The sequence below is a fragment of the Harpia harpyja genome, chromosome 1 (genome assembly GCF_026419915.1).
Source record: "Harpia harpyja isolate bHarHar1 chromosome 1, bHarHar1 primary haplotype, whole genome shotgun sequence".
NCBI classification, from domain to species: domain Eukaryota; kingdom Metazoa; phylum Chordata; class Aves; order Accipitriformes; family Accipitridae; genus Harpia; species Harpia harpyja.
Window position 1 is genome coordinate 67,271,244 of NC_068940.1, and position 26,980 is coordinate 67,298,223.

The following is a 26,980-nucleotide window of genomic DNA, read 5'->3' on the forward strand; positions in this document are numbered from 1 at the left end:
GAAGTAAGAAGTATGGAAAATCTATAGGGAAAGCAAAAAAAAGGAAATGAAAAATCTGTGGTTGGCAAGGCAAAGGACAATAAAAAGTTTTTAGTGGATTAAGAACAAAAATCCTAATAGTATAAGCCACTAGGTGGAGATAGTAAGATTGTTACGAGTGATTTGAAAGAGCCATGAGTGTTAAATAAATATTTTTATTCTGTATTTTGAAAAATGCTTGATACTGTCCTCATGTCATGAGTGTGCTGAGGCACTTTCCAAAATGCCTGAAAGAAAGAAAGGAAGATGTCAAGCAGCAGCTACTTGGACTAAAGACTATTTAAAATCAGTAGGCCTGGATAACTTTTTCACAAGAGTTCTAAAAGATTTGTTGAGAAGATCCCCATTTCATTGACGTACCTTTTTGAAGGAAAAAAACCCCACAAAACCAAAACCAAATGGAAAACAAACAAAACAAAAAAAAACCTCAAACAAAAACCCTCCTCCCCCCTCCAAAAAAAACCCCAACCCAAACCACCCACGTGAAATCATAGGGGAGTACAGGAGTGCTAATGATTTGCTGGTGTTGAAATGTAACTGATACCTATGCAATAATTGCATTGCTATCATTTCTGAGCAAAATGAAAAGGTGTCTAATTAATAATGCATTAAAATTTAGTTATTTTAGTTTAACTGAATATAAACAGGCAGTTAAAACAGGTAATATGAACAGACCATTTCACTATGTAATATCTGGTTTTGTTACTTGAGACTTGTCATTTGATTGATAAAGATGATTTTAGAAATAACAGATATGCATAGTTTTGGCCACTGTTTTCTTTTAAACAAACGTACTATACAGCAGAAGGCATGTACACATCTGTTTAAGAAGGGGTTAATAGGCAGATCCTCTACATACCAAATTTAGCCAATTCATGGTACATTTCTGACATTACAATCAGAAATGCAAAATGCAGGTTGGACTTATGAATGTATTGCATCCTGTAAATGGGGGGGGGGCAGATCTAGAGTGCAAAAGCTGTATAGAATTTGTCAGTGCAACATCTGGATTTATAAATTTAAATTTATGTATTACAAATTTATAAATTGTGAGAATACAATGCCTAGATTTGGCAATGAATCTTAAAAGTTATGTTGCAAAATTGTAGAGAGTGTTGAAAAGATGGACAAAAAAAGTGAAATGCTGACTAGTTTTTTCACCTCACCAAGGGTAGTGATGGATTGTCTACATGTGATATACTCAAACCCCATGTTAGTTAGGCAAATTTTACTGAATGCAGTACAGAAATAAAATTACAAGGGAAAGAGAGAGAAAGGAAGGACTATGCATGTTGGAGTTGATGTTACCACCAGTTCCAGTTTTCATTCTTTGACTGAAAAAATTAATAGATTTTGTGTGTGTGTGCGTGCAAAAAATATCTTTGACGTGGACTCAGACAAGCTTCTCAGTCTTGTCATCTGCTTTTAAGACCATCTTTCACTTTAAAATTACCAATATACATAGGCCATGAAGCTTCTGCACCAGCAGTGTATTCATTCACATTCATTATCTTAAATCTTGTCACATGCTTAGGAGCAAAAGATGACAGGAGTGGGCATTTAGTAAAACAAAAAGCAGCAATAGTGCTTAAAATGTCAGTTTGGTTTTATGTTGGCAGCATTCTGTTTGTTTGTTTAATAACTATCCATATCCATGGGAAGGAAATTCAGAAAAATATGACCTTTCAATTGCCACATGTCATCTGTGTTCAAACTATCAAATACTAGAAGTACTAGCTTTAAGCTTACAAAACCACATATTGTTGCTATTTATATTTCTTAAGCCTCGTATGTAGAAAATCCCAGTTGCTTAAAAAGAACAGTGCAAGTACTGTTATTGAACTGATAAAGTCTGTATGGCAAAGATTTGTAAAGGCTCTCAGAATCAAAGGTGAGTCTTTGTCTACCTCTTGAAAACACTTTTATAGGAGGTTCTGGTTAGCCATTTCCAATGGTGAATGGAGCAGTTGATCAGATAGCAGCTAAACTAATGAAAAGCATCATGGAAGTGACAGGAAGATTAATTAAGTTCCTCCAGTTGTATTCATGTGTGGCGGTACAGAGTTCCTTTGGGTACTGCTGCAGTTAAATGGTATTCATGGTGACAAATATTGCAGATTTCCAGAAGTGACACTTCGAAGTCAAGGGTAGAAAACACATTTGGTAGTTTTAGCCAGTGGAGAATGTGCAAAACAAAAGATGAGCTTCTATGTCTAGTTAAAATATACGGACGTAACTTGCTCCTTCCCTTCTTATCCTTTAGCGTAACCTCAAGAGATTAGTAATGAATCACAAAATCTGCATTATTGTGTAGTATGTCTTAAACTACTCCAGATGGCTTAAAAACAAAAACAAACCAAATTTCTGGCCAATGTATTTAGTATATTTGACTTAAGGCACAAAAATATGTGCATGTGGAAACACTTTCAATTCATTTTGGAACCATACGAAACTGCGGCTTGTTTGCTGGTTTTTATTCCTGCACTGTGGTTACTGTAGTACTAATAGGAATGAAATATCTGCAATAGATAAATTTTCAAATTATGTAGAAGTTCTAGCCCTACTTTACCTTCAAGAGTCTTCTAGTTTTGGGGTGCTTTTGGTGAATTAGTAGGTCAAGTGTGATTTGGATTGCTTCTCCCACTTTATTTTCAGAAATGAATACAATAACAATACATTTTTATTCTTAATAGCTGTCTCTGTACAGTAGATAAAATTTATTTTAGGAAAATCTGGAAACTTTTCAAGTCTGTGAGATCTTTTAACCTACTACACATGATGCATAAACTTGAAATGTTGTGTCACTAGTGTGTTTTGTTGCCTACTATTACACTTCTGCCAGCGAAGAGTCCCTCGATATGCTTCTGCGTTTGCAAGAAAAGGTTTGTGGTCAGCCTCACTAATTGAAATTCATCAAAGCCAACTGGTAGGAGTCTGGGTATAAATCTAATATTAGTTGTCTCCTGGGAGAGTTCAAGACTGGAAGAGAGTTTTCCAGGAATCCTAGGGAATTAACTGGGTGCATTAGTATTAAATATTAATTGGTCTCTGCAACAGACATGCCTGCAAGTGGTTTTAATACTTACTATGGAGGCATTGTGTAAATTGGTGTATAGATAAAAATCAGTAGAAAGCATAGATAGCGCAGCTAGTTCACGAAGTGGCCTTCTGGCTCTAGACCAAGTCAGGCGTGGGGGGTAACCTGTAGCTTTCCCAGCTCTGGAGAAATGTAAGGTATGTGCTGTACTTCTGGGACGTGTACTCTCAGCTTGCTTTTTGTTTATTCTAAGGAGGTAACGTCTTGTGGGGTAGTCTGTGTTTTGAAAATCTGCCCTTTTTGGCAAACCCTTTACCAAAGTGGGATTGTCAAGGTGAGGAAGGGCAGAAGAAATCAAGGTGGAGATGCTGTTTGGAAAAAAAAGCAGCAGGTTGTTCAGAAAGAGGATTTCAGGGAGTAGAAGCTACTTCTAGTATTAGAAATAAGGGTGTAGGGTAGCTGTTTTAGCAGAAGGTGCTTTTTTCGTGTTGTGTTTATGCTATCGCTGAATCACGAGGGTTCTGGGGGTTTGTTTTTATAGGTGAACCATGCATGAAAATATGATAATTTTGCAGTTGACCTGCATCTGTAGCAAAGCTAAATGCTGGTTAGCCTGTGCTGGCTTGTTGATGATTGGGAGTTTGCACCATGGGCTGACATCATGGGCTAATTTGCTCATTCATTCTGCATGATCCTGCATGCCCAGACTGGGTCTACTCAAATCTCCAGATGCACAGAAGTCTTTGCTGCTCCTGACTGTGCTTCCCCACAGTTGTGTTCAGCAGACTCCTCAGTGCTTGAGTTAAACACCAGCAATTTGGGATTGCAATTACTAAACTAATCCTTGCTTTCACTAACAGTGACAATATCCCACTCCGGGAATAAAATTCATTCTTTCTCCCTTGCGTTGAACTCTACTTCTTTTTGCAGTATATTAATGTTGTATGTGTGTAAATGAAAGCGGAGTTTGGCATGGAGTACGTGAATTTGGGCTGTGAAAGCTTTCCAGGAGAGACCACCAGTGACTTTCCCTCCTACCTTGCATTTGTTCCATAGTTGAAAAGCAAAGAAATTAAAGAAAACTTCTTGTCTTAGTTTCTCTTTGACTACTTTGTTTGTATGCTAATTGTAAGAATACAAATAAGATGCAATAAGATGGTCCTGATTGTTTTGTATCCTAAACGGCAAAACAAAATTGGAGGTAACATTCTGAACCAAGTAGTGAAGAATATGTCGGTCTATGTGGTGCTTTGCTGTTTATGCTTCCTGAGGAGCTGACCTGCCATCGGGCTCCACCAAATTTGCATCATAACAGAGCAGCCAGCTCAAGAGGGGATGTTTAAAGGCAGCATGGTTGCTGCCTGACCCTTAATGGTGCTTCTACACAGACATGAGTCGTCTGTACCCCCGGTTCTTGGCTGGCCAGCTGATGGCACAAATCAGCAAAGCGTATCAGCTGGGAGGAATGTCAAGAGTAGAGGTAGCCTACATCTCGCAGGGTCTGACTCCTGGCAGAATGATCCTGAGCTTTTCTGTGATAAGGTAAACGCAGCCTAATAGGCAAATGCTGGGCTTGGATGCAGACTGTCCTAAAGGACATCACGCAGCGTCTCTGCAAAAGCACTTTGGAGCTAGCAAAGGAGCTGAAGGATTTCACAGCAAATTGATTCTCTGAGCTTTTACCCTTGGTGAAGGGAGGGGAGGGAATGCTTGTGCTGCAGAAGGCTCTCATAGTAGCTTATACCTACTGCTCAGAGTGGCTCAGCTGAGGTATCTTAAACCAGCCTTTTAGGGCAGTATTTGCTATAGTGAGGTGTCCTTCCTTGTACAGTAGAAGTGGATGAGCATTGTAATGATGAAGTAGAGGAAAGGAATGTGCCATGAATACCCTCTGCTACTTGTTGTCCAAACCCTCTAGTTCAAATACAGGCCATGGTTTGTAGATAGCTTCTGTTTATTCCCCAGGGGTTTCTAGATGGTTTTTCTTCACTTTGATTTAGGATTTGTTCAACTTTAAGTTGCTGTTGGTCAGTTTGAACCACACAAGAAGTCTTGGTCTTCCTCACACACTATGGCCTCAAAGCATGCTCCTGCACTATGTGCTTTTTAGTTGTGAAGCAAAGGTTATTTTGGAGTTTATCTGTGTACTAGGTATCTCTCATTTCAGGCATGCCTCTTCCTAGGGGCAGTTGGAACAAGAAAGGGCACTGAGAAGAACGTAGAACTGTGGGACTGCCAGTGAGGGGCAGGACGGGACAGGACTTAAATTCATGCCTCAGTTCCCCCCGGCAGCGTTTAATCTCAGTGACTTGCATACAGGTAGCATGAAACCTTGTGAGAGCAATGCTGCGTAGGGCTCGTGCTGAGAGATGTGTAGCAGTGATGCACACCAGGGCTATTAACTCTTCTGCTGCAATTGGAGCATTCCTTGGCTGCTGTGCTGGTGGGATAATTTTGCCCTAAGTGATTGGACCTCATCACTTTTTGAAGTAGAAAAGTGTGGAGCTTTTACAAATAAGTGGCGCTTTAAATGAATTATACCTGTCATCCTCTTTCCTGTAGAATGAAAACATTCATCCCATTAGATCCTATTAGAAAGAAACAAACACTTCAGCATACTGCCCATTATTTTTTACCTTTATTTAGTTTATTATCAGTGATACATGCCAAACTGACAGCAAGAAACCGATACTCTCTATTGATTCATAGAACAGACATAATACATGCACAAATACAGACTGCATAGTCTTCGCCATGCTGCCACACCAGTGTGTGTCAGATCCATGCGAAGGTACTACCTGTATGTGGTGGAGAGTATTTCAATATTTCTTTGGTCTGTCTTCCTCTGAAGTTGCTACTAGTTTGTATAGCAGCAGGGACTGTGTGGGGACCTATTTACAACAAACTTAGGGCCACTCCATTTGTCACGGAACAATAAAATAGCTACCAGCTGCTAATGACTTATCAACCTGGGCCAGAAAGGAACCGGAGACCTGGAGGGTGAAAGGTTGTAAATTCCATTACAAATCCTCACTGTCATATATCTCCCATCCTAGCGGTTTGTTATTCATGCAAAGAAAACGCAGTTTAAAAAATCAGTTCAGCTCTAGTGAAATTGAACTACCTATTTGTCAGTTGCTTTTTAAAAATAGAAACAGACTGGGATTTATCCAACATTCGGATTAAAATAATTTATTGAAATGGAAGTATTGATTTAAAAAAAAAAAAAAAAGAAAAGTTGTAGGGGGACATGGTCTTGCAAAGTGCCAAGCATTCTTTGTCGTCTACTGAAGTTGGGGAATCAGGGCACTCGGGGCTTCTCCTGGAGCCTGCCCTTCAAAGAAAAATACACTAACAATATACGCTTTGTCTTTCTCATTGATTATGTAATTGAGCACGTTATGTCACTGAATGCGTTTGCTGCCAAAAAAAAAAAAAATAGAAAAGAAAAAAAATATGTACAATTTTAGAAGGGCTTTTTTTTTTTTTTTTTTTTCCCAAGCCGGAGTTAGGTTAACCAGCATATTAGAGCACGTCGTTGCGAGCCCGTTAAAGAAAAGATCTGTTTGTAGTACTCTTAGTCCTGATGTCACAGGCACAGCAAGGACATCAGAAGGAGGAGTCAGATTACAGTAAGAATGGGCAGTGCAGCATGCAGCCGGAGTAAACGCTAAATCAGACAGGAATTGTATCGGGGATAAGACTGCCTGCAAAACGCTCATCCTGAGGAGGCACACTGCTCACTCACGCTTCTTGTGCTGGGAAATTTCCACATAATGTAGAATGAAAGAGCTCTGTTTTACATGTCAGCCCTGTGCGGGAGCTAATGCTGAATACACAGCGGTGGGATCCTGGCTGCATGATTAATGAGAAACATAATGTATTTTGGTAAGTGTTAACTGTGATGTAATTCTGCTTCTGCTCACATTATCAATAGGAGTGATTATTATATATTTCGGATTCAAGAACATTTCGTGCTGGCACGCACCTAAACCTGACAACTGGGGAATCCTGTCGGCTGTGCAGTTTGAAAGGATTCCATTGTCTGGGAAATTTTCTCTTTGAGTGGGCTACCGCGTAGTTTTAGCAGCTTGAAAAATAAGCTAGATAGGATGAACTCACCCTAGGTTTGTTTTAAATGAAGTTGCGTTTCATCTGCCGAGAGGGGATGAGAAATGGTTGTGAGGCATGGGAAGTTTTAGATGAACTTAATGTAATGGATGAGCTGCTACTGCACTGTCTTGTGGTGGGGAGGCACAGTAAGCCTTAGTATTTCATTCAGCTTTTAGTTTGAAGAATTCAAAGATACAAAGGCAAAACAATGCTTTATTTGCAGTGGTGTGTTTGCCAAGTACTCTGCATTATGCAGATCACCAGTGTGGGGTTGGCTCCTAGCATACCACAAAATGCATATTATTTTAAGCCTTTAGAGGTCTCGGAGCCGTTAAATATTTGTGCAGAGTTTAGTTTTGTTGCTTGATGGAAATCTTCCTTAGGCTTACAGCTGAGCTGGCTGCATACCCTAAAAACATGCTGGAGCATAGAGCTGTGTCTGAGCAATGTAGTGCTGCAGTACTGGTCTGGGATGTACAATTGCAATATAATGCTGCAAGTTAGTGCTGCTAAATAGCAAAAAAATAAACAGAAAATTTGGTGGTGTGATGGAAAAATACTATTCTTGGCTACTTGAAATCTCATCTAGCCTCAGTGTTAATTTATAGCTGCATAATACTTAGAATGAACTCAGAGCGGAGAGTTGGAGGATTTCTGGGACATTCAGCAGCTTTCTCAGTTTCATTAAATATTGAATCAGGAGTTCACTTCAAGCTTTAAGAGAAGAACTTTTGTAATATTTTGAGCCCTGTCACAAAAGCACTGTGCTTTATGACATGCTAAGCATTATTTTCTTATTTTCATAAAACTAAAAATATTGGGAGGGTTGTTGTCTTTAACAGTGAAACCCATCAATTATGAAAGCAGATTGATTTTGATGTAAACTGTCCTAACAGGAAAAATATAAATTGGCTGAGTTGTCAGAACTGTTCAGAGTCCCTTTCAAAGATAAATTTGCAATGTTTTCTCTTTACTACATTTTCCAAAGACTGAGGAAGAATAGGCAAGCATTATGGTTTTAGGTTTGAGTAATTTGGATTAAGTCCCGTCACCATTAAAAATGTGGCATTAAGTTAAATTTTTGCTCATTTCTTTTTGGTTATTTGTCTACCTTTAATATCATTGCAAGTGCAAGATGGGTTTTCTTTTTTCGCAATCAGTTTTGCAACAATTGCCCGTGTGACTAGGATTAGAAGTTATGGTTTCCTGAAGTTATATGGGTTAGGGTACTAGGTATATTTTAGCTGTATGGTACCTAATTTTATAATTTTTTTCTGTCTATAATTTTCAGAAACATGTAATGGCGATCAAACTTATTTTGGTGTTACTTCTTTGAAAAAATACGAACCGCTGTTTCGCATGCTTATTTGTTTTCTGGTGCAACACAAGTTTTTAATTGGAACAAACTAGATTGTGCTTTCTCTCTGCTTTGTAGGAAATTTCACTTCTGAGAGCAGAGCTGAAAGTTTCTGCTAGGCACGTTCTCGGTCTGTTTTGTTCAGTCTGAAACTTCCTTTAATTTTAAGTTCTAAATGAATGTTCTTGTTTCTGTTTTTTGCATAACAAAGCATGAGCTAATGGGGATAATGTTTACCTGTTTGGGTGGGGAGTTCTGGGTGTTTTCCTCCTCTGTCTGTGAGAAGCCAGAACGCTTGTAATCTCACCTGTCCCTGTTGTAACACTTACTGCACAAGGCAGTATTGCACAGAGCCAGATGAAAGCTTGGCTGTGCACATCACGCGCCTACTTTGACTTAAAATTGCTATAGCCATCACGTAGACAATATCGGAATTTTATATTTTCTGAGGAAAAAAAAATAATTTCCTTTTAATATTAGTAAAGAATTCTGTGGTATTTTTTTTCTCTGTGCATGCTACTATTGGGCCACCGAAAGAATAGGAAGGAAAGAAAAAGAAAGCATTTCTGTATGTTTGTAAGCATCTTGCCTGTTTTTCTGGGCTTTCTTGTCTAATTGCTGCTGATGTAAAGTGGCATAGTGGGAACACGTGTACAGCATTAAGGTTGAAATAAATACTGAAATAATTACTGTGGAAAGTAAGACCTAACCCTTTGAAAGTATTCTTTTTATAGAGCAAGTATTAATGGGTTAAGTGAGTTTCTTAACCATCAGAGAGAAAAGTTGCTAAATTCAGGAATTGGTCATAGCGTTTCTTGCTCTCTTTAAAGCTGTAGCCTCCAAGAAGATTTGGGCTGAGATATTCTACTATTCTGCTACATTCTACTATGTAAATGCTACTATTTGAGCTGAGCCTTCAAATAATTAAACTTATTGTGACCCTTCTAATTGCATGAGCCTTTCTTTTACTTTGCACCAGAATTTTGGTGGAGTGGTTTCAATAACTGCTAATTTTTGCTCACCATGCTGTGCTTTAGAGTTTGTTGTTTGGCCACCGTGGATACATTTGTTACTTACTGTATTGGTTTTGCATTCATCATGTTGAGTTGAACAGAAATATGGAATTGTAATAATAATAATAAAAATCCTACAAAATGATGTAGTATGTTTATAGAGTAAGCCAAAAGCCAATGAAAATAATAAATTTCTGTTAAGTGTTTTAATAGGTAGGTAGATATTTTGCACTTGAAAACATACATACCTACCTACCCCAAAGCAACTTTTGCTTGCGTTTATCTTCGAGTTCATAATTTAGTGTAAGAAGAAAGTCAGTTGGCAACCGTTCTCAGCAGCTTGAGAGGAGGAGAAATGGTGGGTGGCTGTCAGTGCCACAGTGCTGATGTTGCATGCTGATTACAGGGGACCTCCTCTAGTCCTGCTCAACGCGAGGGCTCTCCCGTGGCTGATGGTCATAGCTGGATGACGCCGCCTTGACCTTAAAAGGTCCCACCAGCCGCTGCTGCCTTGGCTCAGCCACCTTGCCAATGTCGCGCCTTCCTCGGCCTGGCAGCGCGGGTGGCTCGCGGGAGCTGGCTCGTCCTTGCGAGCGCGGTGGCCCCTGTGGCCACCCCTCGGGCTGGGCGGACGGTCTGTTCGGGTCAGGTGGAAAGCGCTCTTCGCTGTTTGGGAGGGGAAGGGGGAGAGCTTTTGGTGTGTGCTGTGCACCGGGGGCGTACGCGACGGTCGTTGAACCAGACGAAATACTGCAGTGATATTGCAGTTATGGGACAGTGAGCACTGGTCCTGAGGGCTCAGTAAACCCTGACTGGAATTAAGAGGGAAGCCAGTCGTCCACCTCCACTGCCAAAAAATCACTCCCCTGCACGCCCCCATATGTTGCCCTTACTGAACAAGCATGACCAAAAAAAGAGCTAAAATTAAAATTTACAAAGAAAAGGGAAAAAAAAAAAAAAAAAGAGAACCCTGTACCTTTCCATTTTTTTTTCTTTTTTTTTTTTCCTTCCCCCCCTGTCCCCTGTGAAGTTTTAAGTAACTTCTGTTCTCAATGTTTCCTTTTACATAATACAGGAAATCTAATATATTGGGGTGGAAATGAATATCCTATGGGATAAATAATAGAACTGTTAAGGGGGAAAAAACAAAGAATTTTTGCCTGAAAATGCCATCAGGTTTCTGTTTGCATGTTGGTTGTTTTCATTTTTGGTGGGTTTTTTTCAGTCCCTGTTGTAGAGTGTAGTAATTCATCTGCATACACACTACTATTCTGAGTATCACTTTTTATAACAGGAATGCTTTCTTGTAGAAGAGATTCATGCTGGATGAGTCATGGAAGAAAAAAATACCCCCCCGCCCCCCAAATCTCACCACCTCTTTAAAGAAAACACACATTGTACCAACCAACCAACCAAAAAAACCTGTTTCAGCAGTTTCAGTGAAAATATTTAGTTGTCACCAGTTTGGTTTTAGGAGGTTATATTTTCTTCTAGGTTAGACACTGCGGAGGCCTTTCATAGCATTTCTGTTCATTTAAGGCAGGATGAATTGGTGATGATTAGGCTGTGCTTTTAAAATGTTTTGAGAAACACAAATACTGGATTGTTAACTGTTTTATCACCAGCCATCTGCAATAAGAAAGTGTAGTTAATATATAATGGATGCTGTATGTGACAGAAGAATTCAGCTGAGCAAGCCAATGTATAGGATCTTGAAATCTGCGGGAGCCTGATGTTTATACTTGGAACATTACAGCCTCCTGGGCAGTGAAGTTCATATCTTGAAGCACTGAATAATCATTAATGCATGTATACATAATAATAAAAAAAGAATCCTGTTTGAACTCACAGAAACTGCTCTGTGCTAGATTGTACCCTTTTAAATTCTGTTACAGAAACTGTTCATTTAAAATACCTTTAAATATATCCAGTATGTTGCCATAAATAAAGGGTGATTTCACCATTTCACACACACAAAAAGTCATTCCCAGTGTTACCCTTCTTGTGGGTGGCAGAATTGCTCCAACACCAAAATCAGAATTAATGGTTTCTTGCTTCATTAGAGAAGATTAGATCACAGTTGCTTCAGCTGAAGGTCCTTTAACAGAACGTGTGTGTGTGCACACATGCGTGCATGTGAATGTGTGTCTGTACATATTTTAATTGGGATGACTCTGGAATCTAATCCTGCATCCCTTCTTAACAAACGCCTTGCTTCTGTTAAGAAATGAAATGTTAAGTAGAAACCAGATTTTTAAAATTTTCATTATGATGTCATGCCTCTGTGCTTTTTCATTTTTTTTTCCTAAAACACAATTCAAATAAATTATTTTTATAAAATATTTTAAAATAATGAGAGCCTTTGAGTGCAGAATTATCTCAGGGTCATATGGCTTCTACCTCTCTGTGCCTGTGTGCAAATATCCTTCTGTATTATTTTGATTTTGTTTTATAACCTGGTGGCAGTTCTAGAAATTCTTGCAATTACAAAAATGTTAATCAGGTTACAGGAATCCTTTCAAAGCTTTTGCCTCTCATTGCACTAAAGAAGATGGTGGCACTTGAAAAAGAAGAAATATATTTGGGCTTGATAAAGAAAATATTTCAATTTGGTATTAGATCATGAAAAATTCTTGAAATACAGTAGAGGTCATACAGGCTTCAGTTTTAAAAAGGGGTTATTACATGTAATATACTGCAAAGATTAGTTTTGCGGCTGAAATTGTGTAGATGATTGGTAACATTCGGAGAAAATGCAGCAAAAGAGGTTGGCTAGAAATACGAAAGCCTGAAGTGTCTGAGACTCTACTTGAATCAAATTGCTGAGGTTGAAAGTGGGAAGAAGCTTTGCTCTGTTGTAGGGCTAAGTCATTATATGGCAAAGCCGTGTTCTGTCAGTCAGCCTGTATTCTCAGTGATTTTTAGCAACACATTTCACCCCTAAGTAGACTTTGCAGAAAAACCTAATACATGAAGCTGCATTATTGGCATGCTTATATGTTTAGACCTCCTTGCCCACTTTGTTGACCACTTCTTTCAGTTCACCAGTCTGATGCTCATGAACGTGTTCCCCTCAGACAAATTTTTTTGTTGTTGTTTTGTACATATGCACCATAAAGAGTTACTCCAATCATAAGCATGGTATGACAGCTTAAAGAAGTTGGCAAGGGTCTGGATCAAATGTGAAACAAGAAAATGCAACAGTAATTTGAAATTGGAATTGTAAGGGAGGCTTTTATGAAAGTTCAATTGCTATACACCCTTGTCTCTTGTTAACATCTGTGATAATACAGTTCTGTCTCTTTTGATGCTTAAAATTATATCCGTTTAAAACGTCTTTATGTTTGAAGAAAAGGTAAGACATCTTGAGTCCTTATCATTTAGAGCATTTAAACAAAAGCACTTGTCCTCTCCCTAGTTTTTTTTTTTTTATTTTTTTAATTTTTTTTCCCTGTTGCTGCTTTGGCAAAGGTCACAACTGTTTCAAAAGTTGGGGTTAGATCAATCTATTTCTTTTTTTAATACCTCAGCTAGCTGGCTGAACCAGTTGTTTGGAAATCATGGGAAATTTTTTCATCACTATGGGATCAGGTCCTGGCTCTATTACCCAGCCAACTAATTTACTCTGCTTTATAGTCCCTGCAGATTTCAAAATTTAAAACCATAATGTACCACTTGCTTTTCAAGTAAAGCTTGAAAAGCTCCTGGGGTTTGGTAATGTATAGTATCTTCATCTCTGAAGCAGTTACAGGAGATACAAAAATGAGATTGACTGGGAGTGTCTGCTAACTCTGGGTGTATGGCTGTTTGAAATTTTAGCATATACTTAGGATCTCAAAGGGCTTTGGCTCACATTGGTAATTTTTATACTGTGCATTGTTTACATGTTCTGTTTATTACAATGCAAACTGGCAGTCTCTTCCCCAGTTCTCTCCTTCAGAAAACAAGATAGACCCTAAAAAGTGGGTTTATGTTAGAAAACCATCTCCGAATATTAAAACTGCTTTCTTAAGAACAAAGGAAAAAAGCTAAGCTTAGTTTACGCTTTGATTATTACCTCACAGTGGTTCTCTTATTTATTTACTTTTATGCTCTAATTGAAAAAGCAGATGGACAGTAGAGTTCATTCAAATGAAAGCCATGAAAATTTTCTCAGCTTCTTTTGTTCTTGTTGACCTTGTTTATTCAGTTTGTTTACTATGGAGTGTAGTAAGTTATGAAGACGGAGGGAGATAATGGCTGTGTTTTCCAATACTGTTACCCCTAGTTGCGCTACGGATCAATATTGAATGCAAGAAAAAAAAAACAAGAAAAAAAGTCAAAAAACACAGAACCTTGGCAAGATCTGCAATTGTGAATGCACAAGGAAGGAGTAGGTGGGGAGGAAGCCAGTCTTCGCACCGCAAGCAATATCAGTGCTCTTCTTGCTAAGCCAAGTCATTTTTCAGGAGCAACCTGAGGGTCTACTGTCTCTGTAGTGCAATGTTTAGCAAATTAGTTTTTGTTTGCTGGTATTTACCTGTTATAGCAAATCCACTCACCTCCTGTCAAAATCAGCCATGTATCAGGAGCATTGAGTTTGCCAGATATGTGACAATTATATAGCAAGCACACCGCTCCTTTGTTTTTCTATTAATACTGGTAAATTGTGCTGCTGTGAGCAGCAAATTTTTCAACAGTGGAAGTTGTGTGAGCTTGTCTGCTTTTAGGTAGCACAGAAAAAACTAATACCTTTGCTTCAACCCTTCATGCAGCATCTGTTATTTTTGGTAGCCATTTTTATTTCTTTAAGAAGGAAAACCAAACAGGCATACATAAAACTTTACCTAATCTTCTATTCAACTTTGCAATTCCTGTGTTTGTAAAGGATAAATTCTAGCAAGTCAAACAGGCTATAAATGTTGTGTATGCGTATGTAAAAATACATTTAAATCCTTTCCCTTTTTGTCTCCCTCTCTGACTGAGGGCATGGCAGCCACATGAATATGGGTGCTGTAAAGCCTTTGTAGTGCCTTATTTCTAGTATCCTTACATGCTTTTAGTGCTCAAGACATGATCTAATCATTTACAAACATTTGTCTCGCCAATCCTGACCACAGTCTGTCTACCTTGTAAAACTGGTTGTTTAGTCCTCCTCTCCACATGCAGTGCTAGGGCAGTTGCACTAACCTCCTAATAACACATTTAGTTTCTGTTGGCTTAAAGCTTAGTAGCACTGGGTACTTGGAAATTGCATTGGTCTGCATGGTATGATTTTTCTCTCCCCTTTCTTTCTTTACTAAGAAAGCTTCCAAATCAGCTCTTTTTCTTTTGGGTTGAAGTAAAAATGTTTAATAAATTTATAGATTCCCAGTGGTTTTCCCTTTTTTCTTTCTTTCTTTTTCTTTTTTTTTTTTTAAATCCTTTGCAGTATTTTTATAGAACATAAAAGATACCTTCTTACACAGGTCCAGCTGACAAACCTACTCAATGCTAATTAGCAGCCCACCATTTGGGTTCTTATGGGTTCAGTAGCAGCTGGACATCTGACATATCTTTGGATATGCTGTATAGAAAGTACAGTGCCTTGCAGAAATACATATCTGTGGTCAGATCCATGTATATGAGGTGAGTATCCTTCATATTAGCATTTAGCTCTACACACTCTAACAGTGCATACAATAGATTACCTTCCCAATACATGCCGGTTTTCAAGGTAAAAAGGATCAGTGGCCTTAAAGAGGGATATTGCTACACATAAATAGCCAACACAGATATGCTCCTTTGCATGAATGAACTTACAGAATGTAATAAACAAACACCGAAAGGCTGAAAACATATTAAAAAAAAAAAAAGCAACACTTGAAATCTCTCTAACAATATAGATACAAACAAAATGTGATTGTGGAAAGTCTTAGGGTGTGTGAAATGTATATAAACTCTGTTGGCAGAGAAAGGCAGGCAGACAGCAGGTAAAGTGCTGTGGCATGCTGGTGCTGCAGCAAAATGGTACTGGCAGCACCACCCTGCACAAGCACCCCAAGATGACCGAACAAAACTGCTCTGTTTTTGCCCATAGTGACTAACTGGAGGCAAATTTGTCATCACATGCTATCATCAGCACACAGGGAAGAAAATTTATTTGAATAGCCTGAAATTAACCTTGTGAAGGCAATGAACAATGATGCTACACATCACTGTGGGCACCCAGACAACTCTACAGATTTTAGGAGGATAATACAGATGTGTAGAACATTAATTTATTTTTATTGCTTGTTCTTCTATGCCTTGATTATTTTTTTTTTGTAAGTTAAATATATCCAAAAAAATTAATGCAGTGAGGAAAAGCAGCACAGAACTATCTCAGGTAGACAGTCTTTGATGATACTTAGCATTGAAAGAACTTTAGCAATTAATACCCCTAAAATATCTCTCAGTTTATTCTAGCAATGTTCATGTAATTTGTATAAGCTTTTTGTGCATTTCTAGTAGGAAGATTTCTTCATGGGAATATTCACAAAGATAACAATTGCATGATACTTTATTGTAATTTATTAAAGGAGTTCTTATGTTAAAAGCTATGCCAGCACATTTTCAGCAACACAAAGCTCACTTTAGATTCATCTGGAAACAGTAATAGTGCGATCTGACCTCAGTATATAATCAAATGAATTGTGAATGTTTTATATCAAATATCTGTTTGAGAGACCCCAGCTGAGCTAATATCTTCCCAATCACAAAGATAACAAGAAATAATGTTCATTCTGAATTCTTATCCCTTTCTAGGAAGCTCACAGTAATAGATGGCTAATGTTGTTAGAGAATGTTTAAAATAATAGATAAGAAATCTTTCCAAGGTGCCTGTGATAGGCAGATCCCCAGTTTTGTAGGTTCTTCTATCTATATAGCCAACTTCAGTTCTAGTAAATAATGTAGGGAGCTGATTTTGATAGTATGTTGGTTGAGGTAATACTGACAGTTTGTCTGAAAGACGTTGGGCAGGTTTTGAAATCTGTTGATATAATGTATGTATGGCAACTGCTAGCAGGTACAAAAAAAAAAAACTCTTGCAAGTTCAAGAATCTTTCAGCAAAAATTGAGCTTTCCGCACCAATATTGTTTTTACTGAGTCAGATCTGTTCTTCATAGGGAAGGAGGAAGTTTTCAGAACGTAATTATTATTTGTAATGAACTGTGGAAAGTGTTGGGCTGTGTTAATAGATTTACTTGAACTCAATTTCATTTACTGGACCTAACATGCTGAGAAACTTCCATGGCCCCCAGTAAAGTAAGAGTTTCAACTGTGCTGGAAATATTAAATCAGACCTAGTCTAATTAAGGTAACTGTCAAATAATTTGTAACAGTTGTGTTTAATATCTCCAATAATTTCAAATGTGAATTACATGCTCTTTAAAATCTTAAATTGATCATCATCAGCATAATCAAACTTTGGCAGCCACTTGGGCAGCAGGTCTGGTGGTGGAGGACGCCGGCATGCCCAGCAGCATGGCCACCATGCATTTGCTTCTTCCTCACCCACCACCAGCCTGGAAGTACAGGAAGGAGGATTTATCTGTTTGGGTTGTGGTTCCTGCTCAAACAGTTGTTCCCTGTCTCTTTGCCAGAAGAGGCACTGAATGTGATGGAAACATGAGCTTGGGCAGTTGGATAACTTGAATTGCATTGGCCTTGCGTGTGGAGCCCCACTTATGGGAAGATGCACCTGCCAGAGGGAACATGCTGCTAGAGTAGCTCTGCAGAACCTGTGGAGACTCCATCAGTTCCCTTGTCCACCTGAGCTTTGATGGTTTCCATAGAAAGGCTCAGGAATTAACAGGCAATGAAAACTATGCTGATTTTTTGTTTTTCAGGAAGTGGTTTAAAACCACCAACCTCTTTTCCAGAAGCTAGCAAACAGCTCTCAGCTGCAAACAAAATATAATCATTATTGCTTTTATTAATTTCCATTACCAAGTCATCAATGCCAATAATGATAATATGAAATTCTTAAGTCAACTGAACTTTTTGGTTCTATACATCCCTAAGTTCGTATCAATTCCTATTCTTATTTTTTGAAAAAAACCAAAACCAACCCCCCCCAAAACCCACCAAAAAACTTAAAGCTACCGTGACTGTCCTTTTTAGGTTTACATTTGCAAGTTCATCTGTGTGGATAGGATGGGGGCTTGCAAACTTCCCTGATTATGTACAAGTTATGTAGAGTATCTCTTAATTCACATTAGTCCTATTTCAATTCTATTCGGTTTCAAGGGGGCAACCTCTCAAGTGATTTGTTGAACTGGCATGCCTTTTTTGTCTCATTAAGGCACGTTATTGGCAATATCATTAAAGAGATCAGGACAATTCAATGAATAGTTTAGTAGTCTATGGTGATTCTCCTCCAGTTAACAGACTCTACAATAGTTAAGCAGAACAGCAGTGGTAAGGAAAAGCTGAGGTTCATTCTCTACAGACACCCCCAAGCAGAGGAGGCTTAACATTTTTCTTAGAGCATCATCTCATACAGCTCTCTTGAAGTTTATGACCACAAATGATACCAAGCTATCATTTCTGTGGGTTTGTAGCTCAGCCAGAAAAAGCTGCATGTGGGAGAAGCTCATTTCTAGTCTGGAAGTTTTTAACATTTGCAGTTGTGTGCCTGGAGCTGCTGAACGGACATGTATTAAAATTGTATATGGGTAAGAATTTCTAGTGACAAGGAAACTTTAATTTGTAATTAGAATGTCAGTTTGACTTTTGAATGTGCCATTTTGGAAAGGCCAAATAACATTATACTGTTATAATAAATAGCAAATTTGAAATTTATAGTGAATTTTAGGGAGAAAGAGATAAAATCTTGTACTAAATCATGTCTAGTAAGAGGTCATTGCCCATGCAGTTAAAGCAAGAACAATAACTTAAGAAAATATTCTCAAAAATAGATTTCCATGGAGAAAATATTGAAAGGTTTCTAGTCCCCTCAGGTGTGTATGTGAATCCACTGCCTTACGTGGTTTTTTCAGTGTCCGGTAGCCCTCTGAAAAACAGCTCATGCCACCTTTTCCTAGCTTTCAATGAGGAGAAAGAATCCTGAAATCATGTGAGGTGCCAACTTAAGACCAAGGGGCTTTCTAGTAGTAGTCTTTGGGGCTTTTTTTTTTTTTTTTTAAATTGGGCTAAAACCAGCTTGCTTACATCTGCAGAGGAAGTTCGAGGGAAACACTGAAGGCTCTTATTGATGCAAGGAAGATGTTCTGGTGGGAACCAAATTCTCAGCTTATACTTGCAAAAGCAAGTGGCCTATTCTCTTCAAACTATCAGACACTGAATTAGACCGACTTTCTCGGTCTCTTTTCACTGTTCTTGGGTCTCCACCAGTCTTGGTAGTCTGCGTCTACCAATTTAGTAGCATGACCAGACTTGGCTTTGGTAATGCTCTACAAAAATCAGTGTCAAACAGTCCACAGTGCGGCAACCTAAACATGAACTCTGCATTGCTTTCTTTTGTGTCTCTGCTGCAATGTTATTCTACATGCAACTTTAAGAACTTCATAAAAGTTCTGTTAATATGATTGATGCTTGACCTCAGACACAGAGATCCATTTTACTTTTACCACTTTTGGAACTGCAAATACTCATGTAGCTGAACACCTGAGTCATTTAATGCTTTCTGTGAACTTAAATGGTAGGTTAAGTGAGAAATAAAATGTGGATTTTTTTTCATATGTGGTAACAACAGAATCTACATAGCAACACCAAAGAGCTGTGTGTGTTCTAGATCTTCTTAACCCATTTTAAGTATAATTTAGTTGTCTGAAGAGTGTAACAAAGAAGTCCTAACACTCCCTATTTAAATTCTATCTTTATCCGGACAAGATTACCACATATACTCCCAAGTCCAAGTGAAACAGCATAGCCAGAAATACAGGTTTACAGAGTCTTTTCTCAGATGCTAAATCAAATCTTTCTGTAATGCAGAAACGAAGGCAACAGATCTATGAAGCTACGGACACCCAGTGTCTGAGATAGAAGAGCAGGAAGTGTAAGGTCCCAGCCTAATGTAAATACTTAGACACAAGAACTGTGCCAGCATTGGTGGTTTGGGGCTGAAGAAGGGTGTGCAAATCTTAACTTAAATTTTGTCATGGCTTGGCCTATATCTGCTGAAATTTTCTCAGTGTTCCAGGTTAACACACCCAAAACACTTTGCTGTGAATCAGGTGATTTATGTTTAGTTGCAACTCCAGATCTGTAAAACTGGCTTGAGTGTAGGCTTTGGAATGCAACCCTTATACAGGCAAGCTGTGTTTGGTTTCAGGTTTCTTAGGGGCTTGCATGCAAAATTGCCTCATCGCTTGAATTGATACCTCTAATTAAACAGATTGAGTGTGCTGCAATAGTTGTCCTTTAGTATTACAGCTCAAACTAATACCCAGTGTAATTCTCCTTAAGTCACTGGAATTATAGAGAGATGGGAGAGATAGGCCTCTCTTTCTCAACACGCTGTCTTTTTCAGTAAGTTTATGGGGTTTTTTTAATGCCATTTCTAGATGCAAGAATTATGTTCTTGTCTCTGGGATAATCCTATTCTTTTTTAAACGTGATGTCAGAAAAGATGGAAATCTTAGTGAGTCTTTGGCAGTATGCTTAGAGTTTCATCTAATGTTTACAGTTTCATGATGCATTTCTCTTCTTATGTGGTGCATCTTGGTGTTTTGTGGGTTTGTTTTGTTTTCAAAGAAAGTAGTGCCAAATTCTGGATTATGCAAACAAATTCTCTCCTGTATATGGTGATGCAGGTCAAGTATTCAGGGTTTTGATTCATCCTTCAAATTGAGCACCCTTGGTAAAATTTTAATTCCTTTTTAGTAGAATAGCAATTCTCTTTGTTTAAAACTCATTGTTATGGAACATTTTGAATGTTTAGTCGGATGGAGTCATGCAAATAAGAGATAGACCTTACTTCTGCATGCATGAATTAAAAAAGAATTAACTTTTCTGATGTCATTCCACTGATGGGAAGGATTGGAATAGTTAAATATATGCAGAAGTATTTGCAGGATTGAGGTTTGTCTGTGGCTTAGCAAATCCTTGCATTTCTATATCAGTCTGACAATTGGTTGGCTCACTTCACTGGTTTAATATAATTTCATTTGCTTGGAAACATATTGTAAGATTACCTCCTATGGAAAGCAAAGATGATTAGAGTATGTGAGGCTTCCTCCACTCCTTAGCAGTAGAGTGGGAGGATAGGGAGAGGGATCCAACTTGTCAACACACGGTTCCATTGAAGTCTCTTAATGCTTGCCCTATGCTCTTAGCTTCCCAGATATTGTAAGGTTTTTCTGATCAGATTAATATACCAGATTTATTGAAATTCAAAGGTGGTAATGTTTTGAGGGGAGTGACTTGTTCATCTCCAGTGATAAAAACATATTGAGAAATCATTTGGAGTATTTGATATACAATTCAATTAAATAAATATGTTGCCTAAATTGAGTGGATTACTTTTCTATTTTAATGCGAAAAAGTAATAAAAGTATTAGGAACATGTAAAATGATGTGATGCAAAGAAGTCAAATGATGATTATAACTTCACTCCAAATAGTCAAAGTAAAGCAATGCAATGACTTAAAAGGATCAGAGCAAATACCTCCTTCTTTAACATAATAACATCTGGAATTATAATAGCTAGACTTAACTTTATGAAGCTGCATGATTCTGATCCTTCAGATCTACATGGATTATCAGAAAATTCTGCACAAGAATTTTTCTCTTCTTGATACTGTATTCTATTTTATCATGGTTGCAAGGCCTGGTAGCAATGCCTTTCAAAAACCACATTTGCTTTAGTATCTCTCAAATAACTGTGTTACGTAGCAGAACCAAAATTAATTCTTCTGTTTTGTTTTGTCTTTCTAGCAGAGAGACGCTTAAAAATAAAATAAAACATGTCAACTGAGACTTGTTTGTTTGGGGTTTTTTTGCTGTGGAGTGACAGTTTCAGTGTGTTATGCCCAAGGCTTGATTTTTTTTCAAGCACCTTAGTAACAAGGTAGATGAAAGATAGTCTTTGAATGGAATGAACTAAAATGTTTGAGGTGGGTTGTTTTTATACTAGGCCTGTTTCTAGATGTATTTACAGTTCAAGAAATGCTGACTCCTAGACCATGAATAACTGTGAAGGCAAAATTGGTGAATGTCTAACCTGAGTTTGTGATGCACACAAAGTGAAATTTGAATAGCTGTGTAGGTCTATAAGTAAATATTCTGAGCAGGGTGATTGCATGAGCAAGAAGGGAGCTCCCTAAAAAGTTATTTATATGTTTTATATTTCTCTCCTATGTTTAGTTCCTGGAACAGGGACTATAACATTTTAAGATGCCTTGACAGAGGACCAGAACATACCTAGGCTGACTGAAGAGCAGGCCAGGAAAGGTATTATTACTTGAGCTCTTACCATATTCCTTTTTCTTTAAAAGTTTCAGTAGCTAGCAGTGAAATCTGCACATGGGTATGCAGACCATTCCTTGCCACCTTTTATAGCACTGCGTTTTTCTTTTTTTTTTCCTTCTCTCTTTTTCCTTCTTTGTTCCTTCTTTTATTTTTCTTTTATTTTCTTCTTTTATTTTCTTCTTTTAGAAACTCACCCGTATAACATGGTAACTAAAGATACACAACATACTGTCATGCAGCCTTTTGTTTACAGCTACAAGCCGTGTGGTCGACTCGTGAAACCTTATGACAAAATCTATGTTGGAACCTATAAAAATGTCTTCGCTTTTTGGGTGAGGAAGAAGTTCTGAATGGAGTGAATAATAACATGTGATTTATCATGGAGTAATTTTATGCTATGCGATAGTAAAATGCTCTTAAGAAACATCTGGATAGGGTACAGAAAAGCTAAAAAATAATAACTAATTTCATATAGCTTAAAGAAATATGAACATATTGTTGGATTAGGTTTGTATTTTTTGGCCAATAGTTTATGCTACTTTACTCAAAACTCTTATGTGTACATGTGTAAATGTAACTGGATTGTAATCAATAGAATTACCCACCAAAAGCACAATTTATATTAGCCAGGGGCAGGGATTCCCATTCATTAAATCTGTGGAGGACATGCCTTTATCTATTTCCGTGGATGAAGCCTGGAGCACCCAACATGTCATAGATTAGATAAATTGGGCCTGACATGCCTATGTTTCTGGAAAATAGGACAACATTTTTTTTTTGTCCTTTGTGTCTTGTCTGCAAAAGCAGCAGTACTTTCCCCCCCACCTATAGAGAATGACAGGAGATAATTTTCCTTGCTTGAAAAACTTTTTGAAAATTATAGGCATGTTTTACCTACAGATATAAAAAATGGACCTGCCAGCATTTTCATAAGCATCAAGAGAAGGACAGTCAACCTAATAACTGCCACGTATTCCAGCTCTCAAAGCATTTGCCTAAATCAGCTCCATCAGGTATAGGCTTGCCAAAATTGAAGTTTCCATAGCCCTTCTTTATAAATAGCCATTTTGTTAGAACTTCTCCACTGAAAAAGAATGTCCCAGAAAGACACTAGTCCTGTGGTCAAGGGATTTTTGTGGGCTGCTGGAAACCCAAGCTAAATTCTTTCATGAAGTGAATACACATTTACACAAATCTAAACCACCCCCAAAAAAGATTATTGTGCAAGTATCCCCAGTTAGTCAACAATCCAACTACTGGGACATTTCCCTGAGGCACTGGGGACTTACAGAGCAGGCTTCAATATGAGCCTTTGATTAAAATACGGGCCTTAATTTCTTTCAATTTTTGAAACTTTTGTAAGGGTTTGCTTCCATGAGAGTATTACTTATGTATAGATCTGTAGAGAAGACACATTCTGTCAGAACTTTACAACACAGAAAAAAGTTAAGTTTTACAGTTTTCTCTCCCTCTGCTATTCACAAGCAATGGCATCTTGAAGCAAAGCATCAGCCAGAATGCCATAGAAGAATAGTTATAATTAGCTATCTGTAACTTTGTGATTGCAGGGGCATGTGCAACACCAAAGCCCGATTCAAGGGAGGTGCGATTCTTATTTCTTATTGGCATAAAACATGGTTTCAAACTGGTTCTCTATGACAGAGAACAAAAAGACAGCTTTATAAAAATGAATTAAAGATAGTCTGATTTGTCATGTTTTTCTCTGCTGCAGAAGGGTCGTGGCTGGGTTCCGTTGGTGAGAATGAAGGTAGCCTGCTTGTGCAGTGGAGCATTTAGGTGTTCAAAGGGTTAGTCAAACTCTGCTATTTCAAGCCCTCGTGCCTTTGGAATTTGTACTCCCCCCCACCCCTTTTTTTTTTTTGGCAGCTCAAAGTGTTACTCAAATGTAAATTTTCATGGAGTCTCACCAAGAACCAGATTTTGATGGCTCTGAGCTCTGATGCTTGTGTCTGCCACCATAGGCACCGGGAGGAACTCATTGTGGCATAAAACATTTACAGGACCACCTTTCATTGTCATCTTTAACAGTCTTCCCTGCTCTGATTTGTAGGTAGTTGGATTCAACTCTGACTCCACAGCATTAGTATATATGGGCTGATGCTCTTACAGAACGCTATATAAAATATGTTCATGTGATCTTTGTCATAGATAGGAAAACCAATGTTTTCTTCACTAGTCCTAATAAACTTTCTCATACATTTTATCTGTTATATTGCATCATGATGTGTTTTTTTGCTTACGCTTATTTAATATGGAGACTTACCGGTTTATGGAGTAGCTATTTTCTTGATTGTAGCAGTCTCTATGGAAGCACAATCCCACAGTTTTTGGAAGGAATTAAAAACATTTATTCATCAGGATATATTGTGAATTAAAACCCAGGAACTGTTTTCCAGCATATCGTATGACATATTTATCTCTGTTTAAAAAGAAAAAAAAAAAAGAGAGAGAGAAAAATAATTTGACTTGCTCAAGAGCAGTGTGTGATTGCAATAAATAGTTTTTGGCAAGGATGTTAGTATTTTCTAGATACAATACAGTTACACAACTATTACTTTTTAAGTATGTTATAACATGTCCTATTTAAACTTTATTAAAACTAAATCCATGACTGAATATAGAATTTCTATAAAACATCTGTTTAATTGATTCTGGCCAAGGTTCAAATTTCTCCCATTGATTTCCAACATCCCATTCTTTTATTTCCGTTCTTGTTCTGCCTGCTCCCTTCTTACTTCCCCTTTGCTTCCCTTTCTTTCCTTTCCACTTCTCCCCCCTCCCAAACTTAATGCAAACTCCTTGCCCTTAACATTATCTTGAGGATTTTATGCTTTATCAGCACCTGCTGTCCTTTCATGGTTGACCCCTTGCTGAACTCAAAACTCTGTACTGCAGTCCAGAACTGCTAATCATTCACATCCCTAGTCTTTGCCAGATAAATGCAGAATGGCCGATGTGTTGATCGGGATAGCAAAGCAAAGGTTCTAAGGAAGTTGGTGACAATCTGCAAATTTCTGGTGAATTAAATGACTCATGTCTTCATGCTGGAAGGCTGCTATCTTGTTAGTGTGCATGCTTTTGTCTTGTGTGCGTGCCCAACTTGCTATATTGCAGTCACTGTAGTTAACCTTCAATTTTGGGCAGTGGGGCAACAAAGCAACATCTGATTTCACATCTCCGTAAAACAGTCTGATGTAAGCTGACCTCAACTCCTTAATGCTGAATGGAATGATTCTAATCTGAACTTCAAGCATTCAGGTGGTACTTAACAGGAGATAGGAAGATTTTTTTTTTTCTCCCCCGAGTGCAATCAGCCTTTTTTTTTTTTTGCCTTTTTTTTTTCTTGTTTAATTGCCTGCTGATGAAAATCTAGAGATTAGAGAGATTAGTCATTGCTAGACACAGTGCATGTGGGCTTTGAGGTGGCATAAAATTCTGTTCTAGTAAGGCTCAAACTTAACTAAATGTTTTATCCCTCTCTTCCCCTGTCTCTGTGGGGACAGCAGACTGTCAAGAACTGCCTGTTTTTTCTTTGCTTCTCAATACAAAGCATGGGTGGCCTGCTAGGATAACTTCAATTTTTCATCAGCTCCTTTTTCCAGAAAGTCATGGTCACAGATAGAGCCTCAGGCTCTTGGGTTTTTGCACAAACAGCTCTATCTCCTGAGGGCTGAACTGGTTTAGTTTCATTAAAGTGTAGTAGAAGTTTTATGAAAAGTAATGGGTTGGGGTTTAGAGGCAATCAGGCCACGTGATCTAATCGTTTTTCCTGGTTTTACATCCTGAGAAAGAATAGTATGAAAGATATTCATATTTGCTGGTTTGATTTACTTTTCTTTAAGAACTTCAGATATTTCATTCAGAGTGAGAAATCCGGTATTTCATTGGTGGAAAAAGTTCCTGAGTCAAATAACTTGAAGTACCTTTAATTTAGAAATGCATATAGGAAAAATGATGATATGACGTACAATTTATCTTAACCAGTATCTTTCAAGCCACAATGAACTGAAAAGTGCTTTATGTCTAGGAGCCTGTCCTTTAAAACTCACTTCTGTCTAATGTGTCTGTGGCTGCTCTCATTATCCATTTGTAAATCCGGTGCTTTTGGTTCCACTCTGCTTTTTTCTCCCCATTAATGTTCAATAAGAAATGATACCACTTACTCTTTTGCCTACCTATGAAAGATCATAAACCTAGTATTTTTAAACATATATGTGAATGGGGTTTTGTGAATCAAAATTCTGAGACTGTAATAGTTTCTGATTTATTGTGTAAGCATTTATGTCTTTATGCATGGGAAAGAAAAATGAAAAATATTGTTTTATTTGAAAAAGTATGCATTTTTGTTATGCACATATGCATAAGCTCTCCTGTGTATGCAAAAACTGTGAGGTTAATTCAGGGGGGAGTCTTGCCCCAGTCTATGCAACACTGGCGTACCTTCATGGAGGTATTTTCATGTGCATTGTTGCGTGCTACCTGTAAGACCAAGAGCCAAGTGGATCTACATAACCATAGACTTTCCATCTCTCTTTTCGCTATGCACCTCTCTCCATCCTTCCCTTCCTCTCTCTCTCTGGAGCCAGCTTTGACCTGGGCAGACTTTGCTCTTTTGACTTGGATTCTGCCACCCTTCTAACTCGCTCACTTCCCAAGTCAATCTACCTGCTATTCAGTAAAACAGCAGAGGTTTGACAGCTAGCAGAAGAGCGAAATGATGCTCTGGAAACATGCAATAACTCTTGGCATTAAGTTCCACTTACTCTTGCACTATGCAGTTAAAAATGTGTAAAAAATATTTCCAGTGCATTATTAATAAAACTTGGTGAAGTTGAGCTTTCCCAGTGCTAAATGGAAGAGGCATTGCTGCACAGCACTATCCTCATAGAGTTTACTAGTGGAGTGTGTCCATTTCATGGTATTAGTTATATATTTGTCTCAGTTGTATGCTTGTTTCATTTAAA

The 26,980-nt window shown here is 38.1% G+C and overlaps 1 protein-coding gene across 4 annotated transcripts in view; it reads left to right on the forward strand.

Moving 5' to 3' along the window:
- The window catches only part of ZNF385D (zinc finger protein 385D), a 456,703-nt gene that overhangs the window by 271,218 nt on the left and 158,505 nt on the right, over positions 1-26,980 (forward strand). The window contains exon 1 of one of the 4 annotated variants that reach the window (XM_052798309.1): positions 6,615-6,964. The exons of the other annotated variants lie outside the window; for them this stretch is intronic. Within the exon in view, the coding sequence (XP_052654269.1) occupies positions 6,943-6,964 (22 nt within the window). The 5' untranslated portion in view covers positions 6,615-6,942. Of the gene's footprint in view, positions 1-6,614; positions 6,965-26,980 lie in introns of those variants that run through there. 4 annotated transcript variants of the gene reach the window in all.